At 41.0% G+C, this 17,879-nt stretch overlaps 1 protein-coding gene across 1 annotated transcript in view; it reads left to right on the forward strand.

Moving 5' to 3' along the window:
• The window catches only part of LOC140924512 (dnaJ homolog subfamily C member 13-like), a 44,284-nt gene extending 27,000 nt beyond the window's left edge, over nucleotides 1–17,284 (forward strand). The window contains exons 52-73 of the mRNA XM_073374533.1: nucleotides 154–270; nucleotides 2,910–2,993; nucleotides 3,153–3,248; nucleotides 3,338–3,401; nucleotides 4,007–4,110; nucleotides 4,814–4,927; nucleotides 5,017–5,133; nucleotides 5,701–5,754; nucleotides 5,964–6,084; nucleotides 6,543–6,634; nucleotides 7,157–7,256; nucleotides 7,344–7,418; nucleotides 7,553–7,753; nucleotides 8,794–8,875; nucleotides 9,842–9,884; nucleotides 10,347–10,442; nucleotides 11,171–11,248; nucleotides 11,780–11,851; nucleotides 12,375–12,482; nucleotides 13,143–13,286; nucleotides 14,177–14,317; nucleotides 15,138–17,284. Of these exons, the coding sequence (XP_073230634.1) occupies nucleotides 154–270; nucleotides 2,910–2,993; nucleotides 3,153–3,248; nucleotides 3,338–3,401; nucleotides 4,007–4,110; nucleotides 4,814–4,927; nucleotides 5,017–5,133; nucleotides 5,701–5,754; nucleotides 5,964–6,084; nucleotides 6,543–6,634; nucleotides 7,157–7,256; nucleotides 7,344–7,418; nucleotides 7,553–7,753; nucleotides 8,794–8,875; nucleotides 9,842–9,884; nucleotides 10,347–10,442; nucleotides 11,171–11,248; nucleotides 11,780–11,851; nucleotides 12,375–12,482; nucleotides 13,143–13,286; nucleotides 14,177–14,317; nucleotides 15,138–15,350 (2,316 nt within the window). The 3' untranslated portion in view covers nucleotides 15,351–17,284. The remainder of the gene's footprint in view (nucleotides 1–153; nucleotides 271–2,909; nucleotides 2,994–3,152; nucleotides 3,249–3,337; nucleotides 3,402–4,006; nucleotides 4,111–4,813; nucleotides 4,928–5,016; nucleotides 5,134–5,700; nucleotides 5,755–5,963; nucleotides 6,085–6,542; nucleotides 6,635–7,156; nucleotides 7,257–7,343; nucleotides 7,419–7,552; nucleotides 7,754–8,793; nucleotides 8,876–9,841; nucleotides 9,885–10,346; nucleotides 10,443–11,170; nucleotides 11,249–11,779; nucleotides 11,852–12,374; nucleotides 12,483–13,142; nucleotides 13,287–14,176; nucleotides 14,318–15,137) is intronic.
• Nucleotides 17,285–17,879: the final 595 nt, after the last annotated feature.

Here is a 17,879-nt window from a genome sequence, read left to right on the forward strand (position 1 = left end):
TAAGAAACCTTTTCTACAAGTTCTCGAAAAATCGGTCTAGCCTACTGCCTTTCCTGCCTTGGACAAAGATTTCTACTGTAAGTCGCGTAAGTGAGACGGTTTTGAGTTTCAGGGAGAATTGAAGTTGACTTCTGCTTGTTGGTCCCCTTTCAGGTGTGCACCCATATCACAAAATGCTACACTGTGGCGTCCCAGTTTGAAGATTGTCGTGAGAAGATCACAGAGATGCCAGAAATTATTAAAGATCTTTGCCGTGTTCTATATCACAAGGTTTGTAAATGACGTTGTTACAGTTTGTGTAATGCTGGCCCTATCTCCCTTGTAAAGGGCCAAATTTACTTCGGCATTTCTTTGAGATCTTGAACGTCAGTTCAATGTCAATCGACTCTCTTCTTTTCCTTCTGATGAACACTCCTGATCGCTAACCTCTATTAACCCTTTAAGCCCCAATATCCACATACAAATTCTCCGAACTGATCTCTATATATTTCCTTAAAGAATGTGTAGAGAGAATTTGGTAAAAGAGCAAGGCATTTTCTCTTAGGTGATCAATTTATTAATTCTCATAACCTAGTCTCTTGACAATCGATGGATATGGTTAGGAGAAAATTGATGTTGGTCACCATTGGGACTTACAGGGTTAACTACTTAACTAACTACAAGCCATGAGTTCGAATCCCGTTGAAGTCCCAAAATTTTTTTCGCGTTTATTGGCAATTGCTTTTATTGCAATTACTACTGCGACCATCATATCTTCATTTAAAAAAATTGTATTTCCGCAGTTTACATCATCTTCATGTAACTAGAATCTAGTCATTAAAACTATTGCATATGTATGTATATAGGTTGTGGTTCAATTTTATCCTCACTGCAGTGTCTTAATCGCCACTTTAGAAACGAGCGGGGAACTGGAGCCGAAATGTGTCCCGCAAGTGTTTCTGGGATCGTTACTGGGGTCGTGGCGGTTTTCAGGGCGGAAAAACGTAATGAGCATGCGTGAACTGTTTTGCCCAGATCCCCTGGCCGGGTTTGAAAAAATGGCGGGATTTCAAATATTTTATTGCCTAAAAATAAAATGTTTCCACTCATAACCTGGAGAGGACAGGCAATTTGTCTTCAAAAGTTGCAAGCTGTGGTTATAACCTTGACGTTACTTAATTTTCTCGAAGAATACCTCAAAGTAAAACGGAATTTAACGACATTAATTTCCTTGCGTTGTACTGGAAATCTGCATGCGTAGGTCCGATTTTTTTCAAGATGCATTCACAAAATGTGTTCATATAAGGAAGTTCCTGGATATATAAGGTCCAGAGCTCCACTGTGGATACAAAAACAACATATCTTTGGACAGTGATTTGCCCAAAAAAATTAATGCTTGCCCACAATGTGTTTGAAGTCACTGAACTTTGTCGCACTCGAGCTGATATTTTAAAACCCTCGCTCGATCAGACACTCGTAGTTTCGCGGATCACTAAAATATAAGAAAAATCCTCAATGTAGCAGTTATTGCGTTGATATGTGGGCAGAAAAAAGGTCAATCTTTATCTAGTAAAATCTTCCCAAAAATCGGTTTCAAAAAAACGATAGTTTTTTTAAACTTGCTCGTTTCGCGCAGATATATAAATTTTGCTTTGTGTTTTCAAGTTGAACACGCATAACATCTGTCAAAAACCTACGCGTAAGTAGGATTTCCTTCAAACAAAGTTAAAGTTACATTATTTTTTTATTCATATAAGAAACTAATTTTCTGTGCGAAAACAACCTACCTAAAGATCTTAAAAGCAAAAGATCAGTTGCAACTTGGCAGCCAAGCCATGATTCACCATTTAGCTATTTTCTGTAAGCTTAACTGGTCCATGCGAGGGTCTTCATTTAAGCAAATTAAACTCAGCCGATCATTAGAAAATACAGAAAATTGCACATAAGGGTTTGTTTTGCTCGCCTCAGTCAAATCCAGCTGCAGCAATTGTTTACGGGAAAACAGTCAATTGTTTTGAAGTCACTGCCGGCAGTTGTCGTTCTCTACAGCGAGCGAAAAGGACAATTTGCGTACAGAAAGTTATTCTTATAAAGAACAAAAACTTTCACAGTGCACTGGAAAACAAACTATGTAATAAAAAATGAAAAAAACTCTGACTAATGAGCAATAGAAAAATGATCTTGACTAAGCTTGCTGGCCTTCTTTTTCCGAGAAAATTAATAAGCGCACAAGTTTGTTCACTCTGATGCGTTATATTAAACAGCAATATGGTTCTTTGACTGAAGACAAAGATAAAGCTGGTTCTGCCAAGGTAATAAATCTGGGCATGTAAAAAAAGTAACCGTAACTACTAATGACAGAATACAAGCGGGTGTTAATTCAATCCGGCGAAATCAACTCATAAATTAATCGGATGCACAATCAGAAAAAATACTCGCCTCTTTAGAAATGTTCAAAACCTTTTATTCCACCTCTGACTGACGGAATGATCCGTTTTTCCTTTAACATTGGTTGTTCTGAATCCAAAGTAATTTTAAAGCGACGAAAAAAAAGCAAACAGGTCAAATAAAAATGGTTTACAAGGAGCAAACGTTCGCACCTCGTGCATTTCACTCAGATCTCCAGCAACAAACAAACACAGTCAACACACAGAAAATTCCCGCCTTGAGCCTGCGATAAGGGATGCGCAGAAGCTTGCGCAGAACGTTTTTCCGCCCTGAAGTGGCGGTTAGTGTCCTTAGCTACAAACATTCCCAGAAGTCTTGGCGAAAGTTTTCTCGACCCAGTTTCCGTCTCAGTTGTGAAGTGGCGAATTTGCATTTACTATATGTTTCCTACACTCCCGAAGCCCGCTCCCCCCCACCCCACCCCACACCACCCTCTACTTTTGTTGTTAGGTACTGATACGTTGTTTTCATCTCTAAAAAAGAATCTTCCAGCTCTGTGCTCGGTGGCAGCTGAATGTGTCAGCGCTTTCTCCGTGGAGTTCTGGCTTCAAACACAGCTCTTGCAGGTAACGTGATCAAAAACCTGAAATATTTCAGTTCTTGGGAGAAAAAAGTAGTAACGAGTAGCAAGTTTTCATTGGATTTCGTTCCTCCATCGATGTTGTTTCTTATCTTATCTGCCGTCGTTCAGTAGAGTATTTATGGGATGAATGATTTTCTTGTAGGCTGGCGTGTTGTGGCATTTACTATTGTTCCTTTTCAACTATGACTATACATTGGATGAGAGTGGTGTAGAGAAAAGCGCAGAGACCAACCAACAGGTGTGACTGTTTGAATGTACTGAATGCTTTGTCTAGTAATGCTTATATTATATTATACCACTCACATCTGCATATATTTTGTTTTACAGGAAATTGCAAACAACCTTGCGCGGCTGAGTGTTGATGCTCTGGCAAGACTCGGCGGATATCTGTGTAAGTGAATATAGATTTTTAGAGCACCTTTTAGCGTCGACACCCCAGCACCGAAAGGAATCACTCTTGCCAAATGTAACACTCGCAAACAATATTACAAATGAGACAATCAGCTTTGGAAGTAAGTTTACGAAGCAGGCGCGAAGCGCGGGAAAATGCATGTAACCAGGTCACAATTGGCTGAACCTGATTGGTTGAGAAAGTGGCGCGATATTTTTTAACCAATCACAAGGCTTTGTAAGACAGACCCCAGCAAACACTAAATAATTGTGGACGCTCGAGAAAAAAAAGGAATCACTGTTTGCACATTTCCCACAATTTTGTTCCCAAAATTTTGCTCTAGCATTGTCTTCAATTTCTCTTGGACCGACTGTAATACCTAGGAGAAACTAAAAGCAAAGGTTATGCGGGATATTTTTTTTGAGAGAGGAGCGGAGTGGGGGCAAACAAGTTGTATTGTATGAGATGCGCAAATGTTGAATCAAGAAAGATGTGTTAATCGTTAATTCTCGAGCGAGTGACAAATCCAAATAAACAATTTTAGCTCCTTAACATCCTAGTCATGGTTTCATACTGTTTTGAACGGGCTTTTTTTCGTCTTTCAGCGGACGAAAATGCAACACCTGAGAACCCAGCCATAAGGAAATCTCTGTCCAGCATGTTAACGCCATACATTGCCAAGCAATTCAGCAATGACTCACCAAAAGAGGTGTGTGCGAAAATTAGCTTAAGGGGTAATAAAGATCAATAGGAGGACTCTTAAAAAAACATCGTTCAATGACCTGCAACAAGTGTGGTTTCCACAGACGCACGATTTCTCAAGTTTGTCCAACTTCTCACTGACTGTTTTAAACCAATCTTGCCAAATATCTACGATAGTGGAAATCCAAGATAGCGACCGTTTATGATTATGTTATGTTCCCTTCATATACGTTATAGTCACGTTACCTTATGGTATATAAGACATACGGTGACCTGCTGTAATCGTATCATGTTAATCAGAAGATACAGCTCTTCATCGCACACCGAAACACTGAAACAGCATATCAAAGAAAGAAGAGGGGACTGTAGAACAGCGAGTAGCGGAGTAGTTTTAACGAACTTTGAGGTGATTGTGTGATGTAACAGTGTATAGAGTGTTTGAGATAAATTCTCGAGGAAAACGTTTTCACGAGAAAATAACGGCTGCGAAAAGCGAAGAGCTTTTTCTTCTAGTGACCAAACACAGTGTCACAGTGCGTTTTTCTTTGTCTCCTTTTTGTATTGTTAATGAGTTTGAGAATGTCATAGCCTCCGTGTCCTTGAAATTTACCGGCAGAGACTCGGTCCTTCCGGCGCTTGACGACAGAAAATCGTCGTGTTTTTTTATTTTAAAACCTTTGACTTCGTGTCTTTTAAACTGTTCTCCTTAGATCCTCAAGATGCTGAACAGTAATACAGAGAATCCCTACCTAATCTGGGACAACGCGACTCGTGCTGAGCTCACTGAGTTTCTTGAGAGAGAGCAAAGCAGGAAAATTGAAACGGTAAATAAGATTTACAATCTGCCTATGTTTACACGCCGTGAACCAGCATAGACCTTTCCTTTCTGATCATCGTTGTTTTCGTTTTGCAGGGCGATTGTGACACCTCGTTTGGTGCTAGGTTTACTTTCTCCATTTTTAACGAAGAGCTAATTGTGGGCGAGATTTTTGTGCGCATCTACAATGATCAGCCTCTATTTCCGCTCGAGGTGAGAATTGAGAATTGTTAAGCATCGCAAATAAGGTAAGCCAGGCGTTGTTGTCTAAGCGTGTTTCCCTCGCGTTGCAAACGTACTGTGATTGGTTCACTGGGTTTTATGATAAGGCGTCACGTTTTGTTCGCCCAGAGAAGAGAAGTATATTTGGATTTGGGAGAAAGGAGTGGTGCAGCCTCCCTGCAATGTGACCTGAGTTTGATATCCGGAAGCGGCCACATATATAGGTTGAGTACTTGAGTTTGTAGTTGGTTCTTTCCAAGAGCTATTTTTCGGGTGCTCTGGTTTTCTTTACTCTTTAAAAACCATCATTCCCAATTTCCATCAGGGCGCTCGAACGCATAAAAACAAGTTCTTAAGAGCTTAAGGGTCTTTCCTGGGTATACAAATTACATTTAAAGCACCTATTGAGACACTGCGTAGTCTTAAGTAAAGCATTATACAGTCTCCACTGAAACTTTTTCGAAGAGAATCTGCCTCTTCAAGTTACAGGTCATGAACGTTTGAACGGGGAAGATTTGTAAATAACTAACGTACCCTGTGTTTTTGTTCTAATTGTAGGCTCCTCTGAAATTTGCAGCAGATTTAATTAACTTCCTCGGTTCAGAGGCACAGGTTGGTAAAGTGAACAACATAGCAGTGCTTTTTGAAGTGTTTGTTGGAAAATAATGTGCTAAAACTAGGCTTGCATCCCGCCGAGCTCGATATCTCGAGTCAACTCTGGAGACTTCGAGTGTAGGCCCGAGGAAAGTTGCCTTGGAGTTAAAAAGGTGGTATTATTATGTATGATTTTTTTATTATTATTTTATAATTTCCGTTTCCAGTACCTTCACTCTTTGATGGCGCTTACGTCAACTGAGCTGGATTGTCAGAAAAATCAAAAAAGGCTGGACGCAAGTACAATGGCCCTGGAGGCACTCAGAAACGTCATCAAGAATAACTCAGGTAAATTACTGGTCAATTCAGGGTCCTGTTGCTTAACATAACTTTAGATGAGGGTTAGTGCGAAATTTGAATTCTTTTGTTCTGCAATTTGGTGATTAGATGCTCTAAAAAAAGAGAAAAGTATCCGAGAAAATGCTTGTGAACAAAAGAAAAAGAAACCCGAATGAAAATTTAACCCCGGGTTAGCGCCAATCAGTCTTCAAACTGAGTTCAGGGATCCTTCCTTTGACCCGGCCCCAATTGTTCAAAAGGTGAATAAAGCTATCCACCAGATCAATCTCTAACGGATAGGTGTCCCAAATACTTTTGCTATTGGTAACGATTTCTCCGATAGATAGCGCTATCCAGCGTTTGTAAAGCTTGGGGGCTATACCTTCCAAACCACCTCACCGCTCACCGCTGGAACGCTACCATCAATTTAGTAACCACCTGGACTCTGTTGTTTGTTCACCTCGCAGGCACGGAAGCGCAGTGTATCGGTCATTACAGACTGATATTCTCACTGCTGAGAATGACCCATGCAACGAAACTTCAGAAGTTTGCACTCGAGGTAAGTTGAAAGGTTGCTTTAGAGGCGATTACGATCCATGGCATTCTTGTGGATGCTCATATTGCAGTATCACATCCAAAATACAAACATCCAGAAAGGGTTCGTACGGAGTCTTGAATTTTTGAAAAAGTCTTGAAGTTTGCCCAGCAATTTTCCAGACCTGGAAAAAGTCTGGAAAAATGGTAAAAAGTCTCGAGTTTTTTTTTCTTTTTCAAAGCTACAGCAAGAGCTTTATAAGTGATTTTTTTTTCGTTTTGGTCAAATCTTATTCAATCTCGTCCATACGTTTTCACTGCATCGTGAAAAATCTTTGTTCCTGCGTTTTTTAAGGTCTGTATTAATCACCTATTTGATAACCTGGAGTCTGGGAAAAGAAATTATTGTTTTGGAAAAAAAGTCTCGAAAAAGTCTTGAATTTTGGTCCAAAAATCTGTACGAACCTTGTCCATAGTAAAGATGGCGACCAACTGGTTTTGCTGGTGACAGGGTAAGGAGTTCATGAGTGTTTCTGTTCTATGGCAGGTAATCTCAAGCACCACAGGAAACAAGAACTGTGTTTCAAATATTGCTGATTCTGATATTCTTGGATTCCTTTTCCTCACACTGCACACACTTCCCTCAGGTACCGCTACTGGATTTTTACTTTTTCTATCGATTATTTTGGGCTTCAACTGATATGTTAGTGACGTTTCTTGTGTCCTCTTCTCAGATCGTCTGTTGACTGTTGATACAATGCATGCGCTGTGTTCAAATACGAAGCTTGTTAAGGAGACAATGCATAAGGGTAAGCTACTTAGTACAGACACAACGTGACCGAAGAAATGTAGGCTAATGCTGTGTATTGTCATTCTTAACTCTTGTATTTAACTTCATTACATTGTAACTACTGTCACCTAAAGTTGAGTTCCTCTTTATCAGGCGGTCTTATTTACCTTCTCGACTTATATTGCAATGGTACAAACCCAACTGTCCGCGAACGATCTGCAGAGCTGTTTTCAAAAATGATGTCCGACAAGCTCATAGGACCTAAAGTCAAGATCGTGTTGGCCAAATTCCTGCCCGCCATCTTTATGGATGCCATGCGTGATAACGCTGAGGCCAGTGTGCACATGTTTGAAGGTGAGTTATATAAGGCCAAGTTTTCTGCCGGAAGGCGGAATTGTACTTCCCCAGTCTAATTATCCATTAGAAACTGGCCCCTTCATGGTAAAATCTTTCAATCTGGCAAGTTATACGTCAAACACGACAAGGATTGTTTCATTCTATATTCAGATACCGTGGTGTGATATATCAAACACGATATATCTGATTATCAAACACTAAGAAGTAATATATCAAACATGAGATGCAGTGTTTCATGTAATATATCAAACACGAGAAGGAGTGTTTCATTTGATTTCCAAACACCGATAAGTTATATATCAAACACGAGAAGGAGTGTTTCATCTGATATGCAAACACTGAGAAGCAATATATCAAACACGAGAAGGGGTCTTTCATTCGATTTCCAAACACCGATAAGTTATATATCAAACACGAGAAGAAGTGAATCATCTGATATGCAAACGCTGAGAAGCAATATATCAAACACGAGAAGGAGTGTTTCATCTGATATCCAAACACTATAATTAATATATCAAACAAAAGACGGAGTGATTCATCTGATATCCAATCACCGAGAAGTAATATATCAAACACGAGAGGGAGTGTTTCATCTGATATCCAAACACTGAGAAGTAATATATCAACAAAAAGGAATAAGTAATATAACATACACGATATAGTAATCGAGATGATAATAATACCCGTCTCTTTCATTTGGGAGTTTTCCTGGGGGTGTCGAGCCCCTTTATATCGACCGACAGTTGTAACGAGTGGTATTCGTCACCCCAGTGACAGTTAAATGTATGAGACAGCACCCTCTTATAACATACCCCTGTTATAAGGAACGCGTTTTCCCAGTTTCCTTGCATTTCGTTTTATCAGGAATCCACTATGTCTGGTAATCGGACGTAAAAGTTTGTTACAGCTTCTTAATTAACTTCTTATCAAAAGCAAACATTCGAAAAAAAATTGTGGCATTTCTTTCCTTAATGTTCTCTCTACGATTTTTTTTTTTTTTTTTTTGATTCTGAGAAAGTAATTTGTTCTTTGTGCAGCCAACCAGGAGAACCCTGAGTTGATATGGAATACAGAAGCCAGAGAGAAAGTCTGTTCGGTAATCAAAAAGCTAAAAGACAGGTAAGTCTTTCAGTGCTTTTCGTGTGTTATGTCAACTCTCTTTAAAGGCAGATTTAAACGGTATGATTTTTGCTTACGACTATCGTGTGCGACTAGCATACGTCATGACTTTCGACCATCCACACGCACACAATTTTCACTTAGGACATCCACAATTTGTCGCACGAATGTCGTGGGTCTAATAGGCCATTTACGAGTTCCCTCGGGCCTCTGTATCAAAACGAGGTTAAGTGCTCAGCCTTTGATATGGAAATGATTTTTCATTCTCATGCAAACAAAACTCATTTTCACAAGAAAGGTTGTGCACTTGACCTCATTTTGAAAGTGAGGGTTTTTGGAACTCGGAAGTGGCCTATTTACACGACAAGATCTGAAGTCATGACGCATATTAGTCGCGCACGTTGGTAGTAAGCAAAAATCGACAAAGCATTGATATTACAAGGAGAAATTTGATACTGATCACTCTTAGGGCTTAAAAGGTTAAGACGGACACCGTTGGGACAGCACTATGTGTCCTTCTAAGAGTGATGTCCCTCTTATAGAGAGTCAACTAAAAGGAGTAAAGAAAGGCAGGGACCAACTCTAGGTGTCTGTTAAGAGAGAGTAGACTGTATTCAATTTATCCTTGTGTTAGTTGGCTGTTCAACAAGGAATGGTGCAGTCTGTTGGTGACTTGACAGCACGCATGCCCTCGCCTCACACCCTTTTTGGCTTTGGTGGGGGTACCATTATCAGTGCCGACATTTGTCAGTTGTGTTGGATAGTAAGCCTTGCTCTGAGGGCTTTTCTCCGGGTTCTTCAATCTTTCTGCTTACCCAGAACCAATAATTCGATTCATAATTTTAGGGCTACAAGTTTGTCAGTCAAAAGATTATGTATAACTTGAAGAAAAGGTTATTCATTTATATCTTGACACTATTTAGGACACAATGTTCATTGAATTACATGTATTCTTCTTTTATTTAGTCATTACCAGGCGCAGAAGGACAGTCCTGATGTTCAGTGGAAGGTGAACTGCATCCTTTATATTGTGTTTTTGTTAACTTGTCTCTTCAAATCCTGAGAAAATAGCCGACATTTCGCGACGCGACCACTGGTTTTCCCGCCAAATGATGTCTGAGAAACGAACGCAGAAATTCCATACTGATGACCCGTCACTACCCAGATCTGGGTAGGAGCAGACAGACTTCTGGACAGACATCCGGACAAACGTGTAGACAAACTTCCAGACAAACTTCCAGACAAACCTCCCGACATACTTCCGGACAAACTTCGTGACAAACTTTCGGACAAACTTCACGGATATGGGTAGTGACGCGTCATCAGTATGGAATTTCTGCATTCGTTTCTCAGACGTCATTTCGGGGGGAAACCGGTAGTGGCGTCGCCAAATGTCGGGCTGTTTTCTCAGGCTAGTCTCTTAACAAACTGCCAGACGTATTAGATAATTTTTTTGGTTTGTTTGTTTCAGCTTCCCGAAGACTTCCAAGTTTTATTTGACGATGCTGCTGGTGAATTAATTATCGGTGGAATTTATCTCAGACTGTTTATCCAGCAACCTGCGTGGGTAAGTGTCATGAACGTTTCCATTTGCCCCCAATACGAAAAGGGAACTGGAGCCGAAATGTTTCCCGCAATTGCTTCTGGGATCGCTACTGGGGACGCGCCGGTCAGCTATTGGACAATATTTTATTAACAATCCCAGATGTCTTTGCGTAAGTTAAATCGGCCCAGTTCCCTTCTCGTTTCTGAAGTGGCGAATGCACAGCTGATTGGCTCTTTTGAGGTCGCGTTTTAGACTGGATCGGTGTCGTGTCGATCTGCATTATGGGACTGTTTTGGGGGGCGAATTTTGACCAAGTTTCCTACGCAACCTCGTATTCACCAATAAAAGAACTTTCCCAAAGCAGTCCCATAAGGTAATTCGACACAACGCCGACCCAGTCTCCCTTTCGACCTACAAATAACCATTACGTGCGCTCCCTTTGAAGGTTTGAGGCGTGGCACGTTGTCCAAGGTATTTAACAAAAAGATTCCATTTTTCCGTGCGCCTGTTGATAAAGAAACAAGAAGTCCAAAGACTACCGCAAAGCTGAAACAACGTGTATTTTTAAGTACTGTTCAAACGACATTTCGGCTGGCTAGACCAGCTGTCTTGAGTGTCTTGAGGCTTACAGTTACTTTTTTGTAATTTACAGCCTTTCACGAAACAATGAGCATCCCACCTCTTCGACATGCCCTCAAAACCTTCGACGTGCAGATCTCAACAACTCTTAACGTTTCTTTTTTTGACAGGTTCTTCGGAAGCCGAAGGAATTCCTGATAGCTTTACTTCAGAAGTTTGTCGATTTGCTTGCAAAACCGCGCTCAGATGTAAGTGGAGAATTAACTTGAACTTCTCAACAATATCTCCCATAAATATGCTGCTGAATTTCAGTCCTTCCTTGTGAAAATCACAAGAATATATGGTTTCCTATTTAGTACTTTTTTAACTTCAACTTCAACTTTATTTAAATTTGGAAATATAACAAAAGATACATTGGGACTGGCCTGCAGTTAGCGAGGCTATTCGAGGCAGGCCAGGCTACATAATTTACTACAAACTAGACAAATACAAAGAAATTTGACGTTATATCAGCATATATATTTTACATTAAATAGATAGTATTCTACTTAAATGCAAGGACAATATTAAAGTGGAATTTTAAAAATAAAATAAAATGAAAATAAAGGACAAGAGAATTACTTTTTCATTTTCACGATGATCGTATCCACATCAATATAGGAGTCTTACTTGTTTATTCGGGGTTTCAATAAAGGGCTGCCAGTATACTTCTGTAAGTATGTATTTTTGACAAGGTCCTGTGTTCTTGGAATCACACCTGTTTCTTTTTTCTACTCTAGGGAGAAGTGCTCGAGACTGTTACCCAGGCAACTCTGTGCCTGTTCACGGCGCAGCCCTCGCTAGCAGACCAGGTACGTTTTAAAACGCACCCTGCTTACTCAGTACCACAGGAAGATAATGATCAGTAGCTTTCATTTGAATGGTCATACCAAAGGATTTCATTTACAGACTCAAATTTAGAACAACGTTGTACAACATAGTAAACAGAACCACAGGAAAGTGCTGCTCAATAGCTTTCATCTGAATGGTCACACCATAGGATTTCATCCACAGACTCAAAAGTTAGAACCACCTTGTAAAGCATAATAAACAGTACCACACGAAAGTACTGCTGAGTAGCTTTCATTTGAATGGTCACACCATAGGATTTCAGCCACAGACTCAAAAGTTAGAACCACCTTGTACAGCATAATAAACAGTACCACACGAAAGTACTGCTCAGTAGCTTTCATTTGAATGGTCACACCCTAGGCTTTCATCCAAAGACTCTAAAGGTAGAACCTCCTTATCATAGCATAATAAACAGTGCCACAGGAAAGTACTGCTCAGTAGCTTTCATTTGAATGTATCAAACAGTTTCTTGTTATTTTTCAGGTGCCTGGCCTTGGTCATATCCCTAACTTAGTAAAGAGTATGAGCTCCTCTAATGATGCCGTAATCAAATCTGCAGTTCAGGTTGTCTACACCCTGTCTTCTAATGAGGTACTGTTTGTGTCTATTCAGTAATTTATACTACTACATGGGAAATTTCTGCAATTTGATTGGCTTAGAGCAGTGGTATTTCAGCTTAATTTGAAATACCTACATGTGAAAATTACAAACCTTTTGTGGGTAGTAGTATAAACAAATAATAGCATGATTTGTACGTGAAATTAGGCATAAATACCACGAGTGATATTTCAAAATTGTCACAAATTTCGTATAACAATTTTGAAATATCACTCGTAGTATTTATGCTAAATATCACTACTAATCATGCTATTACCTATACAAACCCTACTGGAATTTGTGATCTGACACGAAGAGGGCAGCTTCCCCAAAATTTCTCTGTCTCCAAATTAGTAGTCGTCATTGTCGTCACGCAACACTTAGCTTCGTCGGAGACTAGGCAGTATCAGTAAAATCCTCTCAATTTTTTTGTAAACAACGCGATGAAGGTAGACTCGCTTATGCATAAAAGGATTTCTGAACAACAGAATGACTGAAAAACGGCAGGGGCCAACACCAGGTGTTCGTCTTATATAGGTGTCCGTTAAGAGAAATTTAACTGTAGTTCACAATTAGTGGATTGTCAATGATGCAACACTTTTCTGTGAACTTTAACAAAAAGAAGAACGTTTTGTTCATTCAACTTCATTCCAGATCTGTGTTCGAAGCATGGCGCAGGTCAGTGACTGTATCAGTCACATGATCAAAGGCATGGATGCGAGGCCAGATGTGGTGGGTGCGGCTTGCGAGGCGCTCCACAAAATGTTTGACAGGAATCATACAGAGCTTGTAGCACAGGTAAATAGTCACTTGTGTGCAGGTAAATAACGACTTACGAGCGAGTATTGGTAACCTATCGCCATGGCCCGTTCGCCGTTTTAAAACGAGTGGGGAACTTTAGCCGAAATGCGTCCCGCAATTGCTTCTAGGATCCTTACTTAGGACGCGCCGGTCAGCCATTGGCTATTTTTTTCCACGTCCCTAATAACAGTCCCAGAAGTCTTTGCGACAGTTAATTCAACCCAGTTTTCTTCTCGGTGGTGTCACAGTGATATGAAAATCCTTAAATAAGAATGACCGAGACCAGGTTTTATGAGCCCGCGAGACTGAGCACCACACCTAAACCCTTGTTTTCACTAAAACCGCTGGACACCCAACCTGGTTGAGATTATTGTTATCTAAGGTCTTCCCAGGCATCCCCGCGTTTTGGGCATCCCCATTCCCAAATCCCTGCCCAAAACGTGGGGGTGCCCATATCACTGTGACAGCGAATAAACGTGTAGGTCATTACTAACAAGCCACTGAGTCCCAAGAGTGACCAACATCAATTTTCTCCTAACAATATCCATACATTATAGAGAGAAAACAATGCTTTGATCTTTCATCAAATTCTCTCAGCTTCTTCTTTAAGGAAATGTACGTAGATCTATCGGGAGAATTTGTATGTAGATATTGGGGCTGCGGAGAGCAGCCTTCCGCGAGGTGTCTATCTTACAGAGAGTTGAGTTTAAGATAAGCCAATGAAACTTAGCTGAGACCAGCCAACCGCTGACTGAATGTCCACCAGGGTGAGGTTTTCATCTTATGGGGAGTTTGGTTATAGATAAACATATAAAACCAAGCCAAAACCAGCCTTACAGTGTATTAGTTTTCGGGAAGTTAACCGTAGATCTTTCTCCTCTTTGTAGGCTCTCTCGTTCGAGTTAGTCCAGTACCTTCTTAACCTGCTGAGTGGATCATTGAAAGCAGTGGAAAACCAAGCGGCAACTAAAGCACAGATTGTTAAGGCTCTGAAGGCGATGCTGAGAGACCTGACACACGGAGATGAGGTAAAGGCTGCTAATAAGCGCTAATAAGCGTCAATGTTTGTGCTATGTCGGTCAGGGAATTCAGGAGAGTCCCAGACGAGATCAGCCATAATGTACTTATTTGTCTGTCAACTTTCCCCGCTATTGTTTAGGGACTAGAAAAAGTTCAATGTTGGGTGTAAGGTGTCTACACTATTCTATTCATACCCAAAAGCGCAATCATATATAACTATCGCCCGAAGGGGAGGTGAACAGCAAAAGGTAATTAAAGGTCAACACCTTTATACTGTAGAAATATTTTACCAAGTTGCGCTGTAACTTGTGCTTTGACGCAAAATAAGGGCGGGACTCGCCGCCATTCCTTTTTGGTCATCCCGCGCTACGGACACCCACTTGATACAGACACCTTAGTTTCCCTAAATTCAACCCGCTTAACGGACACTTTCTATGGTCCCTGTGAGTGTCCGTATTAACGAGGTTTCACTGTAAAGCCTGGTTCTCATATGCCACCGCAGTGCCTGCGACATAGCCGCCGGTACTGCCTGCAATACTTCTCCGACGTATGAGGACTTAACGCCGCCGGCAACAAGAAACATCGCTGGTCTTTACCGCCGGCATGCCTGCGAAGTTGAACTCGAGTCAACTTCGCAGGCGTGCTGGAGGTAAAGACTGACATGGCCTCTGTTGCAGGCGACTTCCGTTCTCATATGGGAATGGTGTTGCAGGGAGCACCGGCAGCATATGAGAACCAGGCTTGAGCCTAGTCGTATACAGGGCAAAGGACGTAGGAAGAAAAATAGTATGTAACCGGTAAGTAACCCTCACTTCTCTATTTTCTCAGGTCAATAAAATCCTGGAGTCCTCTTCGGTGTGGGCCTCGTACAGAGACCAGAGACATGATCTATTCATATCAGACAAGCCCGCCGTGGCTGGGTACCTAACAGGGACCGCAGGAGTGGCTGGATACCTGACAATGGGCTCTGGTAACCCGAGCAGTATGTCCAGTGTACCCCCTCCTGTAGACACAGAACAGCCTGTGGAAAATAACAGTTAATATATGGTACCTGAATAATGCTGACCTAACGTCTGCGTTAAGGTGGTGTTAAGACAAGCGTGAACTAGGATGTATCGAAATAATGCAGATGACCTCGTGTTAGTACGAAGATTTGCCGAGAAAAAGCCGGACTTCAGTGTTACTGCAAGGCTTTACCGAGGAGAATCGGGCTGTATATCCGTAAACGAAAAGCGGGCATTAGCTCTGAAGTTTTCTTCAGAAAAGCACAGCGAAACATTCATTTGCTTAAGATTTTGGTTGATCTTGCTGTCATGCTTATTTTAACACTGCCTTGCAATGGAATATCACGAAGAATTTTTTGTTAAGGGTCAATGAATATCTGTGATTCCTTAATAATTTTAGCCGTGAATATCGCGGATGAATTTAATGACCAAGTTGTTGGTCTCTGAAGCCAGGCGTCATTTTGTCCTCTCATTTACATTTGTAATTTTATCATCTTTTTTTAATTAGCATCGTTTATAGGGGAAATCAGGGTGGCTTCATTTAGTTAAGAATGAAAACTGTCTTTAATCCGGCGCCAAGACCCGCACACACAACGCAACATTGCGTTTAGTGGTTAAATTGCGTAATGCGTCTTCCCTGAAATTGTTTCAGGCAATATTGCAGCAGTAGATTCTTCTCTCTCTACAACATTGCCCTCAGTACGTGTCATCCATCTTTTCAATATTAGGCTGATATAGCTAAGACAGCGCAACGTCAGATGAGAAGGCAAGAGTGCGCGTAAAGGACTGCACGAAACTTCTGGTTCTTGATTTGCTTGTCTGCTATTGGACGGGTCGATTTTTAGATTTTTACGAACCGTAGTTACTGTTGTCTTGTTGTGTTAGCTAATTATGCCTTCTACGTGAAATTGCGAGACACTACTTCCAACTTGCTGGCCTGAAACATCGCCTGTCGCCCGCTACGAGGTAATCGCTCGACAAATTTTGCTTCACGTGGTGTTACAAGAAGTAGGGCGCTCAAGCAATGACGACGACGGCAGTGAAAACGTGGCTTAAAAAATGAATTTGCGTCATGTCAAACTTTATTGCGCCTATTTGAACTCGCTTAATTTGTCAAATGTTGGCGATTTTTTTGTGGAGTTGAATTCTTAAGGACCTTATCCAGGTTCAAAAAAAGAAAAAAAAATTAGTCGTCGTATGTTCACGTCCTGTATAAAACGTCGCATTAGCACATCCACTGCACGACTACGTCGTGCAGTGGATGTCAAAGAAATGTACTAAAAAACGTGATGCCCGTGCAGAGCTGTTGTTTTGCACATAAAACCAATTGTTTTTTGACGTTGTTGTCGTCGTCGTGTTTGCTTAAGCTTCCTAATGTGCCTTGTGGCCAGGTCCTTGTTTCTCAGTCGACCTTTAACCATTATCTTGTGGCTGCTATGTTTTGTTTTTGGGGAGTTTGATCCTGGGGGGGAACAAACTCTTCTGATATCTCCTTGTCTAGCAACTTGCATAATTCCTCTTCTGATCAGTTTATGAGATGCGGAAGATTCGGAAACTCTTACAGCTTTACGGAATTTGCCGACAATAATCGTTTAGGACGGTTTCGGCTTAACAGAAGGCGGTATTTTGACAGTACTTGCGAGTTGTTCCCCGACCAGTTCTACCATAAATTCTACTTCTCAAAAAGGCGTCGATCTAGTTTCTTTTCATCGAAGCGCGTTTTGTAGCTCATTTTCTTTTAGAGTGTTTGAAAATTAGCACATAATTAAATCAAAGGTAGCAATAGAATTGGATTAGATTTCTTTTTGTTTTTGTTCTCATTTGAACGAAGTGAATTTTGAGCTTAATGTGAACACATCATTCTGTAATATAAACGAATTAGTATTGCCTTTTATATGAAATAGGACAAAGTAACGGAAAAATATATTTTATAAAAATAAGGCAACAATGCAAATAAAAACTGTAACACTATCCTTTTGTTGTTTTACTAGCTTTTCGGCTAGTCTTGTGTACTTGAGTTTTTAGGTTGTCATGTTCCTTTTCATTAGACGTTTCTGGGAAATTGCCCACCTACCCCTCCCCTAAGCCAGCATTAACACTTACTTCTCACTTAGGGCAAAATGTTAGGGGAGGGGTAGGTGGGTAGTTTCCCGGAAACATATAATGATTCCTTACCCTGGGTACCAGAGGCTTTTCTCGCGGGCACTAACTACAACATTTTGTTTGGTGATTTTTAGAGGCATACCAATGAAATGTTGGCTCAACTTTGCCAAGTTTCAATCCATGTCCATCTTAGCCTGCGAGCAAGCTCTCCTATTTGGGCGGGCCTCGCGAGAACGTGCGAGCGAGGGGCCTCTGCCTCTGCCCCTCGCGGCTTCGCCGCTTGCTCGCGCGTTCTCGCAAGACTCGCTTCGCTCGCCCAAATAGGAGAGCTTGCTCGCAGTTTCAATACCTAAATGCAGCCTTAAATAACAAATGAGTACCCTTGTTTTTGGAAATCAAGTGATGCGAAGACACGTTTAAGCTTTTTAAAAAAGTCGCAAACAGCGGGACATAGCCCCTCTAG

This window comes from Porites lutea, chromosome 14 (assembly GCF_958299795.1).
Source record: "Porites lutea chromosome 14, jaPorLute2.1, whole genome shotgun sequence".
Lineage (NCBI taxonomy): Eukaryota > Metazoa > Cnidaria > Anthozoa > Scleractinia > Poritidae > Porites > Porites lutea.